At 38.0% G+C, this 17,404-nt stretch overlaps 1 protein-coding gene across 1 annotated transcript; it reads right to left on the reverse strand.

The window, feature by feature from the left end:
- Window positions 1-160: 160 nt before the first annotated feature.
- Window positions 161-17,363, reverse strand: hspa4l (heat shock protein 4 like). Its single transcript, XM_008400064.2, has 19 exons — window positions 16,978-17,363; window positions 15,550-15,607; window positions 11,942-12,082; window positions 11,731-11,853; window positions 11,166-11,265; window positions 10,033-10,166; window positions 9,708-9,952; window positions 9,173-9,249; window positions 8,942-9,093; window positions 8,747-8,853; window positions 7,852-7,985; window positions 6,748-6,944; window positions 5,697-5,771; window positions 3,662-3,805; window positions 2,456-2,581; window positions 2,271-2,378; window positions 1,716-1,835; window positions 1,481-1,642; window positions 161-784 (listed from the first exon to the last, which is right to left on the reverse strand). The coding sequence occupies exons 1-19, from the start codon at window positions 17,082-17,084 to the stop codon at window positions 614-616; spliced, it is 2,481 nt and encodes an 826-aa protein (XP_008398286.1). The 5' UTR covers window positions 17,085-17,363; the 3' UTR covers window positions 161-613.
- Window positions 17,364-17,404: the final 41 nt, after the last annotated feature.

Consider the following 17,404-nt stretch of genomic DNA (forward strand, 5'->3'; position numbering starts at 1 on the left):
AATAGATCTCTTGAATGTGAAAAAATAGATTTTTTTCATTTTGGTTTAAAGAATTGTTGCTAATTTTGCATTTTTTGACTAAAAAAACAAGAAGTCATGAAACTATTCATGGATTTTACTGAATGAATATGGTTTTGCAACATTAAGAAAAAGACATTTATATTTATCCAGTCTGATTTTATTTACTAAAATCATATTTACAGTTTCTAGACATCAGCATCACTTTAACCCAATAAAAACAGATACATATACAGGATTTGTATTTTCGCAGTCGAACTAATTGTTCTGCATTAACAGTTGCTTGGACAGTACTTATTATTCTTACTGGTCTTTGGGATTACTGGTGATACTGGATGGATCTTTCTGGCATAATCTGAATTTAACCAGTTACAGAACTCTTCTACTTGCATGTGGAAGATGTGAGAGAGTAAAACACAGCACTGTCACACGTGGGAATAAACGGTTTGAAGGCTTAAAGTCCGATGGGAGAAAACACGAAAACAATCCACCGAGGACGCTGGTGACGACTGAGACGTTGCGCCCAGATTTTATTTTATGTTTCTACTTCCTAGGAGGGGCATGATGGAGAACGATGATTGTCAGAGTCCGCTCCTCAGTCCAGCTCCATGTGTTTCGCTCCAGGCTTTGGTTGCTGGTTTCCCTTCCCGTCTGGTTCCTGCCTGGCTGTGGGGCCGTTGTGAGCCGCCTGATCTCCAATGTCGGACGGCTCCTCCGCTACCGGCATCGGCCTGTTGGCAACTGAGCCGCAAACATCGTCCAGTTCCTGGTTTGGATAGAAACAGGAAGTTAGTAAAATGGGCATTTCTAAAATAAGGCTGGTTATCAGTTAATACAACGATTACTTTTAGCGATTAATCGATTAATCAGATTTTTTTTAATTAGCAGATTTTTCTTTTAAGCCATTTTTTGTGCAACATTAGCAGCAAAAAATGTTTTTAAATAAATAATTCAATTCCTTTTTAAATAAGAAAATAAACATTTTATTGCCTAAAATGAAAGAACATATCATTCATTTAGTTATACCTGATTATTTGAATTGATTATCTGCAGCAGAAAAATATGTTTATCATCAAAATATGAAAAGTTCAGCACTTTCTGTTTGACTTAACATCAATAACATCAGTCTGCCAGCTATCTTTTATATTATTAATCCTGTTTGATTAATAATTAAATAGGAAAAGATGATTAACAAGAGATATTCTTCACAGTTAGAACCAGTGAAGCTAAAACATTTTTACAATATTTCTTTTTTAATTTAATCTTAAAATCAAAAAATATTTATTTTTGTCTTAATGTCTTTCTTTTTCAGAAAATTGCCTTTTTTGAGTTAACGATCAATTGATTACAAAATTAGTTGACAATTATTTCAATATTTGATTCATCATGATTAATCGGATTAATCTTTTCAATCCTAATGTAAATCTCAATAATGGAGGATTTGTGAAATATTTATCCATACCTGGATTTTTGCAAAGATTTCTGCTACTTTCACCACTGGGTCTTGAGTTATTGCAGTTCTGCTCTGTGCGTTTATTTTGTTGTTCATCCAGCCCATGCTTTCAGTCACAAACTTCTCCACAGCGCTCACATCCTCTGGACTTAAATGTGAGAATCGTTCGTCCTTTGGAAAGTGAAGCAGACAGTTAGGAACAGGATTGAGGTTCATTAGGGGATAATTAAAAACCTTCTGTTACCTTCTGTTTGTAGGAATCTACAAACTTCATGTAGAGCTGCAGTTTCTTCCCCAGTTCTTCAAAAGCTCTTGGCCTTTCTTCGCTCTCTCTGTGCCGCTCTTGAATGGGCTCACCAAACATCTGGGAAAATTAAGTTACATTAATGAAAACAGCAGATTCCAAGTAGATTAGACATTTCTTATTTTAATTTTTCACGTTGGAGTTCTCACAAAATTACTAATTAATCTGCTAATACAGTAACACGATTCTCATATTATTTCGAGTTTATTGTTGCATGATTTTATTCTTGTAATATTATGAGTTTATTCTCATAATTTAAGAAAATCTTAGTCTAGAGTCGACCTGAATTAAAAGTCCAAACAAACAGAAGCTGCAAAACATGTTTGTCAAACAAGATGGCCGCCTTGAGTGACACTAATCTTAACTACAAAAACCCAAGGAGTGCGTTGGTGAAAAAAAAATCAAGATTTTAAAAAATACACCTTCAAAACCCCAAAACTAAATTAGTATGTAACATTGATTTATCAATCTGAAAGTGCGATGATGAAGTGAAACCTTGAGCGCGCCCAGCTTTTCCTCGTAGACGTTTTTCGGCTGGTCCTCTCCCTCCTCGTACAGCCAGTTCTCCATGTCCTCCAGCATCAGCGTCAGCCGGTTACTGTCCTGTTATCAGAGGAGAACTGCGTCGGTCCGCCTGCTCCATCTAAAAATTGCTGTTAAAGTGAGAATGTTGAAGCTACCTCCTCTGTGATGTACTTCTGATAAATCCCGCAGAGCTTTTCCCGCAGGTCGTACACGTACTCTTCCACGGCATTTTTCGCGTCGTTCAGCTCTTTCACCAGTTTGTCCTGGCAAATCATCTGACGCTGGAAGGAAGAAAGTCAAAAGTGAAAATATTCGGAGCTAAGAAAACATTAACTGGGAAAATAAACATTTTTGGAGATCTAATTAAAAGTTGATGCAAGTCAGGGGTGTCCAACATGCGGTTCGGGGGCCTTTTGTGGCCCTTTGACTGATTTTCTGCAATTAATGAATGATACAAATTTAGCCCAGGTGGTTGATGCAGAAGGAGATTCTTTATTTGTAATCAGGGTAAAATTATTTGCAACTAGCCATCATTTTTATAATCATTTATTCTAGCAATTATTTGATGATTGATTAATCGGATTAAAAAAAAACTGGCTTCTAATCTGTTGATTATTTTTGGCATTGACTGATTAATAATTGGATAGCAAAAGATGCTTAAAAGATTTTTTTCAAAGAAATTGAGGAGTTTTGGGTAAAACATGTATACAGACTTTTTAACTTAAATGCAAAATATATAGATTTTTTATACAGTTTTGCTTAACTAGTATGTCATTCTTTCAGTAAATGATCATTTCAAGAGTCCTTAAACTCCAGTTAATAATTAATCAACCATATTAGTTGATCACTATTTCAATAATCAATTCATCACGATTAATCATGATTAATTGCAATTAATCGTGATTAATCGTTTCAGCTCTATTACTTACATAATTTTTCCTACTATGGAAAATGCTAAATCCAACACAAAGTATTTGTCTTTTTAAAAACTTTATAGTAAGTAAAGTCTATCCAGAGACGTTTTGCTGAACCTAAATCAGCTTTTATCTAATTTAAAAAGTGACCCAAATGCTGTTCTGATGACGAGAATAAATTCATTCAGCTGAGCCAAAGAAAATTTGAAAACTAAATGTCTTTCTTTTAACACACCAAGCATGCAAAATTCTTGTTTTTTTTATTAAAGACTGCTTTATTTGCTTACTTTAGTATCATTTTACATTTTGTGAATTGATACAGATTCTTCTTTTACACAATTAAAATTCTCTGAGGCAGAAAACAGTTTCATATGTTCTCCTTTATGTGTTCTTCATATTCTGCACAGAAAACATGACTCAGCTTTTTAACCGCGGTTCATTTCTCACCTCATACTCCACAAAGTTGGTCAGAACATCTCCGTCCAGTTGCCGAATGTTGTTGGCCACAATAGGAAGATCAATACTCTTCACTTTGACTTTTGGCTTGCTGCCTCCAGCCGCTGCATCCTGCTTTTCTGCAACTGTCCCTTCCTTGGACAAAACAACGGATGCATATTCTTTAAAGAAAAAGTCTAGTGGCTGAAATATCATTCCATGTAATTAAATTAATCACTACAGATAGTGTGAATTATGTATTTTAGATCTGCAGGATCTCATTAACATCGAGGCAAAAAGACGACTTCAGCATGTCAGGGGTATCTGCCGGTTTCAGCATGTAAAATTTAAGTCTTTTTAAGACTTTTTTTAATGCCACCTTAAAAGAAATGTAAGATAGAAAACACTATAAATGTAGGGGATGGTTGGAGAAAATCGCTGCAACACAATCAAGCATCACAAAAACTGAAAATTATGGGGTCTGTTTGCAGCTTTGTGCTTCTCACACACTGGATATTTAATTTCCCTCTGGGAGTAATGAAGTATTTTTGAATTTTTAATCTTATTTTGAATATGGCTCTATATGGCTTTAACCTCGTAAAGGCACATAAGAACGCTGTCCAGCCAACCAGCGATAAATTTGCACTTAACCCATGATGGACGTTGTTACGGCCCCTGGCCTCTTGAGGCTGTGCAGGCTCTTCTTTTTGTTATGTAGGTCCAGTGGTGGGAGCGCTCCTTCCTGATTGGCTGCCTGGAGGCTGCATGAGCGCAGCGACCCCATTGGGCCAGCAGAGGATGACAAGCCAATCAGACGCTGATGAGGCCCACCTGCGCCATATAAAAGGCTCCTGAACCCATTCCTCCAGTGGGACAGCTTGTAGGAAGAGGCTTTGTTTGACTGTCCCCCACATGTGTTTGTTTTATTATGTAAAGCACCTTGAAATGCCTTGCTGCTGAAATGTGCTATACAAATAAAATTTTATTGATTGATTGATTTGTAACTGACTGTTTTGTCCAGCTTTGAGGAACTTTGTTCTGCCGACCCATTTTTGTTCTGCTGAGCAGTTTTGGCTGATCTTGATTGCTTCTACTCTTGCTTGTGTTTGGGATGCTTTGAGCTCCTCTTAGCATTCCCTTTGTGTTTTTCTTTTGTTTTTTTAGTTTGCTTTAGACTAACTTGTTTGGACATTTTTGTAATTTAATTAGCACTTATCGTTCTTTAGTTTTAGTCCTTTTTTTGAGTGTTAATTGAGTTAAATTTGATTGTGTTTTGGTTTTGTGAAGCCATTCTTTTGTAATAAATTATTTTTAAAAATTTCTGGACACGTCTTTATGTTACGTCCCCTGAACCCTGAGACCTTGGGGGTGTAACATATGTAAAAAAGCTACTGTAAAAAATATTCAGGTGACTTTACTAGAGGTATATTTGCAGCCAGTTAGTGGTAGCCTCTGTACGTAATGTCAAGCAAATCAAATTTCAAAATGCTGTGAGAGAAAAAAACTACATTGATATTTCAAAAGGGACACGTCACAGGCATAAAGGCTAGTTTTCTTGTGTAGTCCCTCAAGGTACAGTCAAATTAAATACAATATATTACAGTACAATTTAGACAACTTGATAAAAAAATGACACTTTAAAAAAAAATCTAAACAGAGAATACAGTGTCACAAAATTAGAACGCCATATAGCACAAAAAGTTCAACAAAAAGTTAAGACCTGTGATTAAAGTATTTTTGGCCAACTTAAATTTTTTCATATAAAAATCTGAGACATTTTAAGGCCTTTGTTTTGATGCGTAAATTTAAGTCTTTTTAAGGGCGTACAAACACCCTAATCTCTCTGCTCGGCTCTCTAACCGTACATCAAGACAGATTTAATGAGGAGTGGCAAAATCAAATGATGTGGATTAGAAGGAACAGGTCATGTTGATGTAAAATATATGACCAGAAAATGAGCTGTTAGCATGCCACGACAGTCTTGAAACACAGTCGGAAACGGTCCACTGAATGTAAGCCAGTTTCTGCCAAATGACCCCTGACTGACCTTAGTGCTGGAGCTGCTGTCCTCGCTCGGCCCCTCCGCCTGGTGTTGACCCTCCTGCTCCACCTGCATTTTGCTCTAAACCAAAACACATTCAGTTATTTCATGCCAGCTACAGTAAACATAAATTATATGTTTTCTTATGTTTCTGGTGGCACAAACTGTATTATCTTTCAAAGATTCATAGAGCAGAAATTAGAACAAGTGGAGTCAGTAGGACAGAAAACGTGACTAATTAAAGTTTACTGTTTGGTGTCGGACTCAATCATTCTGCAATCACAGGTTGTAATAGTTTAGATTTATTTCCTACAATAATTTATTTGGTCTGTTTGAAGAATTTTAAAAGATTAACTACAATTAATCACTTAAATGAAAAATAAATTTTTCAGAATTATTTATTGCCTAAAATGCAATAACAGTATTTATTGCATTTAATTATTGCATTTATTGCACTTAAATGAAAAATAAACCAATTTTTCTGAATTATTTATTGCCTAAAATGCAATAACAGTATTCTTTCAGTGAACACTTGATTAGTTGTAAATTGACTATTTTTTGCATTAACTGATTATTAATTAGGTAGTTAAAGCTATTTTGTTTTTCACAGAATTTGCCGGTTGTGGAGTTTTAGGTATTTACAGAATTTTTTTTTATCTTAAATGCAAGCTTTTAAAATGTTTTGGCTTAATCACTGCTCTGAGGGTGGTTTTCTTTCAGCAAACGGCCTGTTTTTGAGTCTGTATACTCAAATAATGGATTACTAAATAATCTTTCAATAATCGATTAATCACGACTAATTGCGATTAATCATTTAACAAATTGAGAAATAGCTAAATTTTCTGTAAATGTTCGGGTTCTGAAAGGACTCTGAAATACAGTCAGAAACTATTAAGACAAGGTCAAAAAAAACTTTGATGATTTTGCACATTACTGTCTAAATCTAAGATGACATGCTGCACCGTTTTCTCAGGTGTCAGACACCTTTAACAGAGAATCTTGTTTTCTTTTTGCACCGGCAGCTTTCCGTGTAACATGGTGGAGATCAGAACCTCACCTGCTCTTCTGCTCGGCCTTCATTCTGCACCGGCGGCTCAGACTCAATCTGCATGTCCTCCGCTTCCCCTTTCAGCTTCTCAATGAGCGACGCGCTGGACACGCTCAGGATGCCATGGATGTTGACTCGCACTTTGACCTTTACCTTTGAACTGTCTCCGTCCGGCTGAGGAACCACATTCTGCACTGAAAAGCAGCCTGATAACAGATGGGAGAGAAGCAAAGAAGGTTTTTGAACGTGAATTTTTTTTTACCTGTTTAAAATGTTTCAGAGCATCAAACATAAATACAAAAAGCAGTTTTCAAATTAGCATTTCATTTATTATGAGTAAAAAACCAACCAGCCATAATGTGAAAAAGTTATTGGGCCTCACTGTTAGATTAAGAAGTAACTGTGATTAGGGCTGCAGGTAACGATTAATTGATTAATCAGTTATACTGACGATTAATCCGAATTTTTTTTTTTCACTTTTGCAGATTTTTCAATATTAGAAATAAATTGCAAGTAAGCAAATAATTAAATACCTTTTTTTCATAAGAAAATAAATATTTTATTTTCTAAAATTCAATTAAAGTGTTTATTTTGTGAATTTGATCCAGGTGAAGCTGAAACTAACCTGGGGAGTTTTGGGTGAAAAAAACACGATTATGTCTTAAATTCAAAATGTATTTATTTTTGTACAGTTTGAGTTTTACTACTGCACTGAATATGTTGGTCTTTCAGAAAATGGCTTTTTCTGAGTCTGTGTAACGATTAATCGATAGCTAAATTAGTTGACAATTACTTTAATAATCAGTTAATCACGATTAATCATGAGTAATAGTAGTAGTCATTATTAATTGTGCTTAATTGGTTGTGATTAATAATGATCAATTATTAATAAATAATCTGATTAATTGTGACTAATCACAATTAATCAGGACTAAATCAGATTTATCGTAATTAATCACAATTAATCGGATTAATCTGATTTATTGTTTCAGCCTTACTTTTTTATATTAATATATTTCGCAGTCTGAAACATGCAGGTCTAATAGAAAAGAGTAAATCTGTATATTTTTGGATAAGGTTTTCTTTCTGTAAAAGCAGAATCAGCACCAGTACCTATCCGGTGGTCCGAGTAGGGGAGCTCCTGAGGATTGCTGTAAAACGCTTCCAGGTCAAAGGGCTCCTTCTTGTGGAACGTGATCACCTTGGAAAACGGAGCAGCGTGGTTCTTACCGAAAACCTCGCATTCTCTGCAGCAGAGGAAAAACCAACGTCAGGAAACGGAAAGAAACCTTCAGTTAGGGCGATACGGATAAAAAAATAAATTTTTTTCCTCGCTTTCTTTTCTAGATAAGAAATTCCAAATGACAGAAAATATTTTCTAAAAGTGGCTTTTATTTCTGTAGTCTCTAATGTGAATTAGACGACGGAGAATTAAGGTCAGGCAACAAGAATTTTTGTTTAATCACAAGAATATGGTGATGATAAAAGTAAAATAAAGACCTAATTTTACCAGCAGCAGAAAGCCTGACATCACTTCACAATCCTGATACTCATATTAATTTGATGTTGATGTGTTAAAAGATTTAGCATTTTCTGTAAAACTTGTAAAATTCACAAGATGCTCATGAGTACATTTTTTTATTTTTGTGCAAAAGTTCTAACAAAATTACAACTTTGTTTTCCTAATATGACTTTATTCTTGTAACACTATGACTTTTTTTGATGTATTTTTTCAACTTTATTCTCGGAATGAAAAAATAATTAGCCTCACCCTAATATTTTGTCGTAGATAAAAGTCAAAATAAAATGCTTGTCAAACAAGATGGCCGCCCTGGGACTGCGTTGACGAAAAAATCTCAATTTTACGAAAAAATTAAATCTCCGAAAACCCAAAATTTATTGATTTATCACCCATCTCTACCTTTAGTCACTTAACTCAGACCAGTTGATTGTCACCTTCTGCAGAGTAACAACAGCAGAAGGTTTGCTTCTACCATGACATATTTACCCCAGTCCGTCCTCCGTGGGCGACTTCCAACGAAGAGTGATTGGAAACGGAACCACATCCGTAATGGAGAATTCCCGCACCTTAAACGCTGGAGATAAAATTGCGCACTGCATCCAAAAGCAGAAGAAAACAATGGTTGTTGAGCACTGAGGTTAATTTCCTGAGTCGGCTGCTGCTGTCAGAAAGGATTCCCACCTGAAGCGCGCAGCCTCTGGCTACGGCTTCGTCAGCGTTCAGCGTGGTGCTGACGTCTTTGCTGAAATATTTGGTTATTCTCTCTTTGATGGACGGGATCCTGGTAGCTCCTCCGACTATCTCCACTGCATAGATGTCGTCCCGACTCAACTCTATTAAAAACACACAGAGAATCCTGAGAAAAATCCTTGCTTGTTATCAGATCGAGATAATACTTTCAAAGGTTCGTACTTGATTGTTCAAAGGCTGTTTTCAGCGGCGTCTCCACTCTCATCAGATACTGAGCGCACAGTTCTTCAAAGTGAGTCCTGCAGACACAAAGACATAGATTAAGATATGGCTAAAATTGCTCAAAAGGTGATACATGTGACATATCTAGCTGCTCATATTCACTTGCTAGCTGTTTGTGTCTACAATGGGTAAATGCAAATTTATCACCAGCCGCCTGGATGAAGTTTGTACATTTCTGTAGAGATATAGGTCTTAAATGCTATTCAAAATTGTCTTAAAATGTTTTAAATTTAAGTTGGTGAAACCTGCAGAGACCTCGTGTTACAAAAACACAAATACTTTGTGTCGTACTGAACATTTTAAATTGTAATAAAACGTTTCCATCTGCATCCGCCATCTGTGCTGGATGGGATAAAGTTTCATCTTTCCTGAACTGCAATTGGGGGCCACAAAAAAATCTTTCCAAGGGCCACAAATGGCCCCCGGTCTGTGCCTTGGACACCTCTGATCTAAAAGAAATATCAAGGGAGTTGACCTGTTCATCCTGCTGGAAACGTCGATGTCGTTCATGAAGCACTCTATGTTGAGAGGAAGGTCAGAGGAGTTGGCGCTCATGAGTTTCTTCAGCTTCTCGCATTCCTGATGCAGCCGCAGCAAAGCCCTCGGGTTGTCCTTCACGTTCAGCTTGTACTTTGTCTTAAACTCCTCGCAGAAATAATCCACCAAGGCTTCGTCGAAGTTACGCCCTCCGAGGTACGAGTCGAACGCTGTGGCAAGAACCTAACAAACGATCGAGACGACTGAGTCCAACTTCAGATCAGAAAATCATGTGTAAACATGAGGCTGAAGGAAAGGTTCACCTTGAGTTTCCCCTTGTTGAAAGCAGTGATGGAGACCTGGAACGACGAATGCCCCATGTCCACAAACACCACATTCCTGGGCTTCTCCTCAGGCACAGGGAGGTCTTGTTTGTAGATGCCATAAGCCAACGCCACTGTTCAGAATAAAAGTGTTTATTGGGATCATTGTAACGCAAAATTCATATTTTTACATTTCCATTTGGGTCTCAACTGCTTCTAAAAACAGCCCAAGCACTTAAACATCCCACCCAGCTATTTTTTGACTATAAATTAATGGGAAGTTTTTGTTTGGAAAACTAGCAAACCTCCCAAATGTTGAATCACATTCCGCAGGCCGTTTCCTAGCAACCCCCGCCGAGCCCAGCCCCGTTACCTAGCAACCCAAGCTGAGCTCCAGCTCATTTGATCAGCAAATGTTTAGCTGTTGACTTACAATCCAGGAACCACTTGTTTATTTTTTTAATATGTGCAAAAAATACTTACAGCATAATATTCATAAAAGGTGTTTTTATAATGTTTGTAAAAGCATAATTTTAGAATCATTTCTATTATAGTAGTAGAATAATGGGGAGTAATGGAGATACTTAATTAAACAAATAATGTCAAAACGTACATATTTATTCACATATTCAAAATTCCTACTCCTTGTCCAGCTACATAATCTTACATTTACTATGTACAAGTCATACATATAGCAGCTAACCCTGTTTTTAATAGTTAACCCAGCAATACAGAGTGTATTTAATTTTATTTATAGTGGATGAACAATCATTGTTTGTTTAAATTTTACCAAAAAACAAAACTAGCGTCAATAACAAAAACACCTGTGATAATTAAATTGTTAGTTGTGCCGGAGGCTCCACTTCTGCTTTTCAAAGATGTATGATTGTGTATCTGTTTGTAGCCATTTTCACATTTGATATTTAAAGGGACAAGAGGCCCGAAAACAGCTCCAAAATAAGCATTACTGACCAGTCTGTAATCTCATTATCTAAAAAGGATTTTGTGGAAACAATCTAATGAACATGTTTAGTATAGCCCATAGACTTATCCTAACCAGTTAAAGGAAGAATAATAAGTCATCTTTAACATTTCCTTCAGCTTTTTCTCAGCATAAACCAAACAACTCTGACCTGCTGTGGTGTCGTTGATCAGTCGCAAACAGTTCAGCCCTGCAATCTGAGTCGCATCGAGAACTGACCGTCTCTCTGCGTCTGTGAAAAAACTCGGGACCTGAAGAACCAGAAGCCAGAGTTCAGTAAATCTCCCTGGAGCTCTGAGTTACGCCGACTAGGCCTGTTACCATAACCATAACGATAATTTATCCCGGAAGTTATTGCGATAAACCATGAAATTGTTGTTTTGAGAGAATTTTCATGTAATATAATGGTAATGCAATTTGACATTGGAGCTGGAAGACATTTTAAATATTCAAAATAAATAAAACAATAGAAACAACAAATAAAGTGAATTTTAAGGTCTCTGTAAAATAAACATTGTCCTTCAATTAAAGGGCTAGTTGAGACCAAAGCACCAAACTGAAGACTTTTATCATCCAGTTTTTGGTAGAAAAAAAGAGAAAAGAGAAAAAAACGATAAATCATGCAAATTATTAAGCTCATATTAACTCATCACGTGATTAATTGATTATTGGTTACAGCAACAGGCCTAATGCTGACATCAGTCTGCATCGCTCACAGAAACCACGCAGTCCACCACCGGCTTCTTCAGCGCGCTCTCTGACGTCTCCTTCAGTTTGGTGAGCAGCATCCCGCTGATCTGCTCCACCGTGAACACCTTCTCCTCATCCAGGTAGCGCACCTGTAGACGGTTCAAAACGATGAGCAGGGGGAATATCTGTGAACGGGTAATCTAAAGGACCACGGTGTGTCGTCGCAAAGCGCTCCACCTTAATCCCAGTGCTTCCATTGGCTAGCTTGTCAAGGCTGTAAGGCAGCTTGCTCTTCTCTGATTGGACGAACGGATCATCAAACGCTCTGCCGTGAAACTTTTTGAAGCCATGAACAGTGTTTTTAAAGTTTGTTATGACCTGGTAGGAAAACAGGAGAAACATTTTGAGCTTTTAGATACAAGATACCACTTTATTAGGTACACCTTGCTAATGAGCTGGACCCTTCTTTGCCAGTATGGCTGAAACGATTAATCAGATTAATCGTCATTAATCAAAATAATTGTTAACTAATTTAGTAATTAAATAACCATTAGCTGGAGTATACAGATTGAAACATTTGCTAAAAGAACCCTGTGAACATCAATTAAGCCACAACTGCATCAAAAATTATTTTCATTGTAGGGCTGCAACGATTATGTTAGTTATCAATTAATCTTTGGATTTTTCTGACGATTAATTGATTAATCAGAACAAAATTAGCACATTCTGCAGATTTGTCATTTAAGTCTACATTGTACAATATTAGAAATACATTAAAAAATGCAAATAAACAATTCAGTAAGAAAATCAACATTTTATTGCCTAAAATGCAACACCATAGTGTACACTTGATCATTTGTAGCAAAGAGTACATCTGCAGCTAAAGAATACTTCTAACATCAACTGGTGAAAAGCTCAGCGCTTTCTGCTTGACTTATAAATACAGTGAAGGGTAAATCTGATTACTATTTTTGAGTTAGCCGATTTATAAAACAATGCTAATAGGAGTTTTTTTTTACTGCACCATTTGAGGAATGTACACAGTAAAAATTGCTGGGTTAAAAATAACCCAATTTGTAACCCAAAGCTGGGTCATATATGGACCGACCCAACGCTGGGTTGTTTTAACCCACATATGTCAAAGTCAAGGCCCGCGGGCCACATCAGGCCCGCAAATCAATTATCTATGGCCCCCTGAATGATATTTAATTACTATGAGAACCGGCCCGCAAGCCAGAGCCGCCCGCTCGTGTTTTGCCCGCAAACACTACATTTCCCATAATGCAACGGTAGCCCGCGAAGTGACTACAGCGCACCCAAACGGCTTCATTATTCATCAGCTCAGAGCCTCACCCCGAACATTGATGAACTTGTACAAAAGATGAGACACCTCCAAGTATCAGGCTCAGCCTCAGACAAGTGAGCATCACAGAGCAGTAACGTATTTTCAGTTTATAATGCATGCACTTTGATTTATGCATTTATCTTGATATTAAGAAACATATTTTGTTTTTAAAAACAATTAAATTTGTTGCTGTTTGCCTCTTGAAAAATGTTTTCCCTTGAAGTTACTGACAGAGCCATAACAAAATATTGCTTTATTCATTTAATCGTTAAATAATATACACTGTGTTAGGTCTTGGTTCAATAGGCTATGTGCAATCATTTCAATATGTTTTAATAAACATTAAACCAGTCCGGCCCTCGGCTTGTAGCAAATTTGTTTTTTTTGGCCCTCTGTGTATTTGACTTTGACATCCCTGTTTTAACCCAACTGGGTTGGGTTGATGGTTTGACCCAGCACATTGGATCATGGAAACTAACCAAACGTTGGGTTAAATTGACTTGTTTAAATTGGATAAATTGACCCAAAGTTGGGTTGAAACTCATAACCTAACACAAGGGTTATTATACCACTATAGTTGAGTTAAAAAAAACATTTATGTATTTTCCCCCCCGGGCCGGTCCGGATGGGTGTCCATGGGGGTCCGGGTCTGGAGGTGCCAGGGAGGGAGGAATGTTTTCAAGTCGCTTTAATGTCTGATGTCAGAGACGGAGAAAGTGCGCCCTCACCTGTTCAGAAAGGTGTATGTACTGTTAGAGTTACTGGCCCTCAATGGAATATATAGTAGTCAGTCCCAGTAACTGTTTCACTCACGGTTTAGACAATGTTCTTCCTGGCTAAAAATGAAACGAGAGACACGCACCCCCCAGCGTTCTACAAACCCATGATCGACTTAAAATAGGTTTTGACCACAAATTGACTACAAACTACATCTCCCATAATGCATTCCGATTGTTACCAGCCAACATTACGGCTTCTCGCCACTAGAGAGCAGCAGAGTCGCCTCAAGCTGCTTATTGATTTTACCAGCGAATAAAACTGAGACATCGACAAGCTAACATCAAAATGTCCAAGAAAAGAAACATCGATTTACAAGTAAGACTGTGAATGAAGATGTGTGTGAGTTGGTGTCAGGGCGGCAGGTCGCGCTAGACTTTTGTTGTTATCCGTCATCTTGACCGACAACATAAAAAAAATCGTTCATGTATAATTTTTATCCGTGAAATTACAATCATATTAACATCGGCTATTTAGCCGCTTTTTGTGCGGTTTAGTTAAAATTCACCGTGAATCCAGATCCCATCACAAATTAAGCAGTTAAATGCATCTACATTTTTCTCCGTGGTGACACAAACCACTGACTGAGGCCCCAATAACTTTTAATAAATTAAATTAAGCGACTTCACTTAAATTAGCATCACTTCCCCCGCTGGGGTCTGAACGCACTTCCTCCAGGTCCCCTGCAGAAAAATCTGTTCTAACTCATCAGTCAGTTGGATCTGTCTGATCCAAACAGATCAACTGAACTCTGAGTGTTTTACCCTGTGTGCGGTCCGGTGTGCCTTTTTACTAGGATTGATTGATTGATTGATTGATTGATTGATTGATTGATTGATTGATTGATTGATTGATTGATTGATTGATGTTTTTGCGTGTTTTCGCTTCTCCGAAACGGACAGATGTTACGTCTGCAGCGCTCCTCCAGGACGCCGCTCTCCTGGGTAACATGCACCAAGAAGGCTATATTTGTTAAATCCGCTGGATGAGTTACTTCCAGCAGTTTTTAATTCTTTGCAGCGGCGGAGCCGCGTCCGCAGTGTTTGAGCAGCGGACTGCGCATGTTACAGTCTAATTAACTTCTGCTTCGTCATTTATTTCCTCATGATAAACTGCCGGCTCCTCAAATTGATTAACACAACGTTGCATTCTCGTTAGTTTTCTCTGGTCTGTAATGGAGACTTGAATTTAACGCGCCATTTCAACCAAAGGTTTTGAATGCGCTTCCTAAGCGTTATTTAACAACATGAGGTGTTGTTTAATTTAATTTTTAACATTGTATTTTCATACATTTATGCTAGGGCTGAAAAGTCTAGTTTTCCAGAGCCACCATTCTACAACTTTAGATGTGTTCCTTCTCTAACACACCTGGATCATAGACTCATTTTAAGACTGAGTTGCTGCTAATGAGGGAAGTCAACCTTTTGTCTGGGGTGTTTTAGCAGGGATGCATCTAAAAGTTGCAGCCTGGAGGACTGAACCTGGGAACTCCTGATTTGTACCACCTATGTGGCCCGTTCAGGGTGGCCAATATGTCGAAGTGGCCCTCGGTGAAATTGAGTTTGACACCCCTGCAATATTTGGTCAAACTAACCCAACCTATGACCCAACAGCTTCAACCCAGAAATTGGGTTATGAAAATAACCCAGCATTTTTTACTGAGTAGCCAATGAAGTTTGAGGAAGAATACAAGTAGAAGACAAAATGCAATGACTGATCTTACCTGACTCTTGGCTGCATTTCCAATCATCCGGTTTTTGGAGGCCAAAGACACACAAGCCCTAAATGCAACGGAGCACAGGAGTACATTAGGAGGGATATCATAAAACGAGAATAATGAGCTGAATATTTTACACAAGGAGAGCCGAGATTAGGAAACTGCATCAGGGGAGTCTGAGGAAGAGCCACAAACGGGGGCAGTGAGATAAACCAGTTCACCTTCAAAATTCAGCTCATCTTGTCTGAAACAAGGAACAGGAACTGTCATCAGCTTTACTGCACTGTGAAAAAGTTTGTGCAACCTAACATATTCCTTTAGTTTTGTGTGTCACACTTCATCAAACTCATTTTAATATAAAAAAAAAACAGAAACAGGAGAAATTTGTAGTGGATAAAATACTTTATTATGCCACTGTAACGGCTGCTGTCTTACTTAGGAGTTGCATTGCAATATTTTATAGTAATATTGTGATAACTATAAAGATTGTGATTTTAAAAAACTATTTGTTACTTATTTTACAGATAATAAATAGTTTTGCACAGCATTTAAGCCCCACAAATGCAATTATTATCATTGAAAAACATTCTCATCTTAAATATGAATCTTCAGGAAGACTCTTGGTTAAACAAAAGTGATTTATATGACTAAACTGCACATAGTAGATGCATTTAATCATAATTTTGAATTTGCCGATATTTAAACAAAAAGTGAAAATAGCAAAATTAACATTTCCGCTCATGATGTCGGTTTTGATTTTTGCATTTAACATCAATAACTGAAATTTATCATGATAATAAATCAGAAAATCTTACTGTGATAAGGATTTTGTTACGATAAATGATCAACGATACGATAAATGTCCCCGCAGCGTGATGGGATCCAGTTCCCACTGGCTGGCAGTGACAAGGCACTCCCTAGTTTCACCTTGCCGCCACAACAAAAAAGCCCCACTGCTCCATTTAGTCAAGTGCAGCTGCACATCCCTGCAAGAAGCTGCTGCAAATGCAGTTTGCACACGCTGAGGCCAGCATGTTAATAACTTATAGAAATGTCTGACATCCTGGATGAGAGTGAGCTGATTCAGTTGCCTTTATGGGCTCGGTTCTGGAGAATTTTAAGGATGTGGAAAAGCCTTTCAGGGTCATGCAACACCCAATGTTGCTGTGTCATGTTAAAAAGCTAGAGATAGTATTCTGTCAGTATCAGTGATTAAATGAAGCATTTAAAGAGCGACACCGGCTGCAGGTTTAACTTCAGATTACTGCTTCTTAGAGTAAACTACCAGCTCCAGGCCTGGACCTCGACCTGGCCCGGAGTTCAGAAACACCAGAACGTCTGATTCATGAGTATCACAGCACGCAGCGAGCGTCCATTAGGCTAAATATTGCGTAACAACCCGCGTCCATGATGCTGCTCGGCGTTAATACTCACGGTGTGCATCTGTCACTGTAATCATTGGCCACCGTTTCAATGCCGCCGCTTCTGGCCACAGCGATATAGCAGTTCTGGAAACCCACATCGATGCCAACCACTGACATGATGAGCACCTAAACGCACCTTCCCTCTGAAGGTTTTCCTGCGCAAAACCCGCACCGACACAAGGGCAAAACACAAAATGTGACTAGTTCTCCAGTTCTGCAAACAAATCCAGGCTTCCCGGGGCTGAACAAAAGTGAATTAGCAGCTCTTATGTAAGCCGAGCTGTTTATAGCAAACTCATTCAGAGTAATCCCCGAAGAGACCAGATCCAGAGCGGATTCTCCAACTCCGAGGCGGCCCTAGCATCACCCAGCGCCGCTGACTGTGAGGATGCTTCTCGAACCCGCCCCCAGGGCGCGCTGATTGGCTGCGCAGCGCT

The sequence above is a fragment of the Poecilia reticulata genome, linkage group LG22, assembly GCF_000633615.1.
Source record: "Poecilia reticulata strain Guanapo linkage group LG22, Guppy_female_1.0+MT, whole genome shotgun sequence".
NCBI classification, from domain to species: Eukaryota; Metazoa; Chordata; class Actinopteri; order Cyprinodontiformes; family Poeciliidae; genus Poecilia; species Poecilia reticulata.

Coding starts and splice junctions, on each gene's coding strand:
- hspa4l (XM_008400064.2), bottom strand. CDS start 17,084: ATGTCAGTGGTTGGCATCGATGTGGGTTTCCAGAACTGCTATATCGCT. Junction 1,643..1,715: donor TAGATTCCTACAAACAGAAG/GTAACAGAAGGT, acceptor CACTTTCCAAAG/GACGAACGATTCTCACATTT. Junction 785..1,480: donor AAATCTTTGCAAAAATCCAG/GTATGGATAAAT, acceptor TATCCAAACCAG/GAACTGGACGATGTTTGCGG.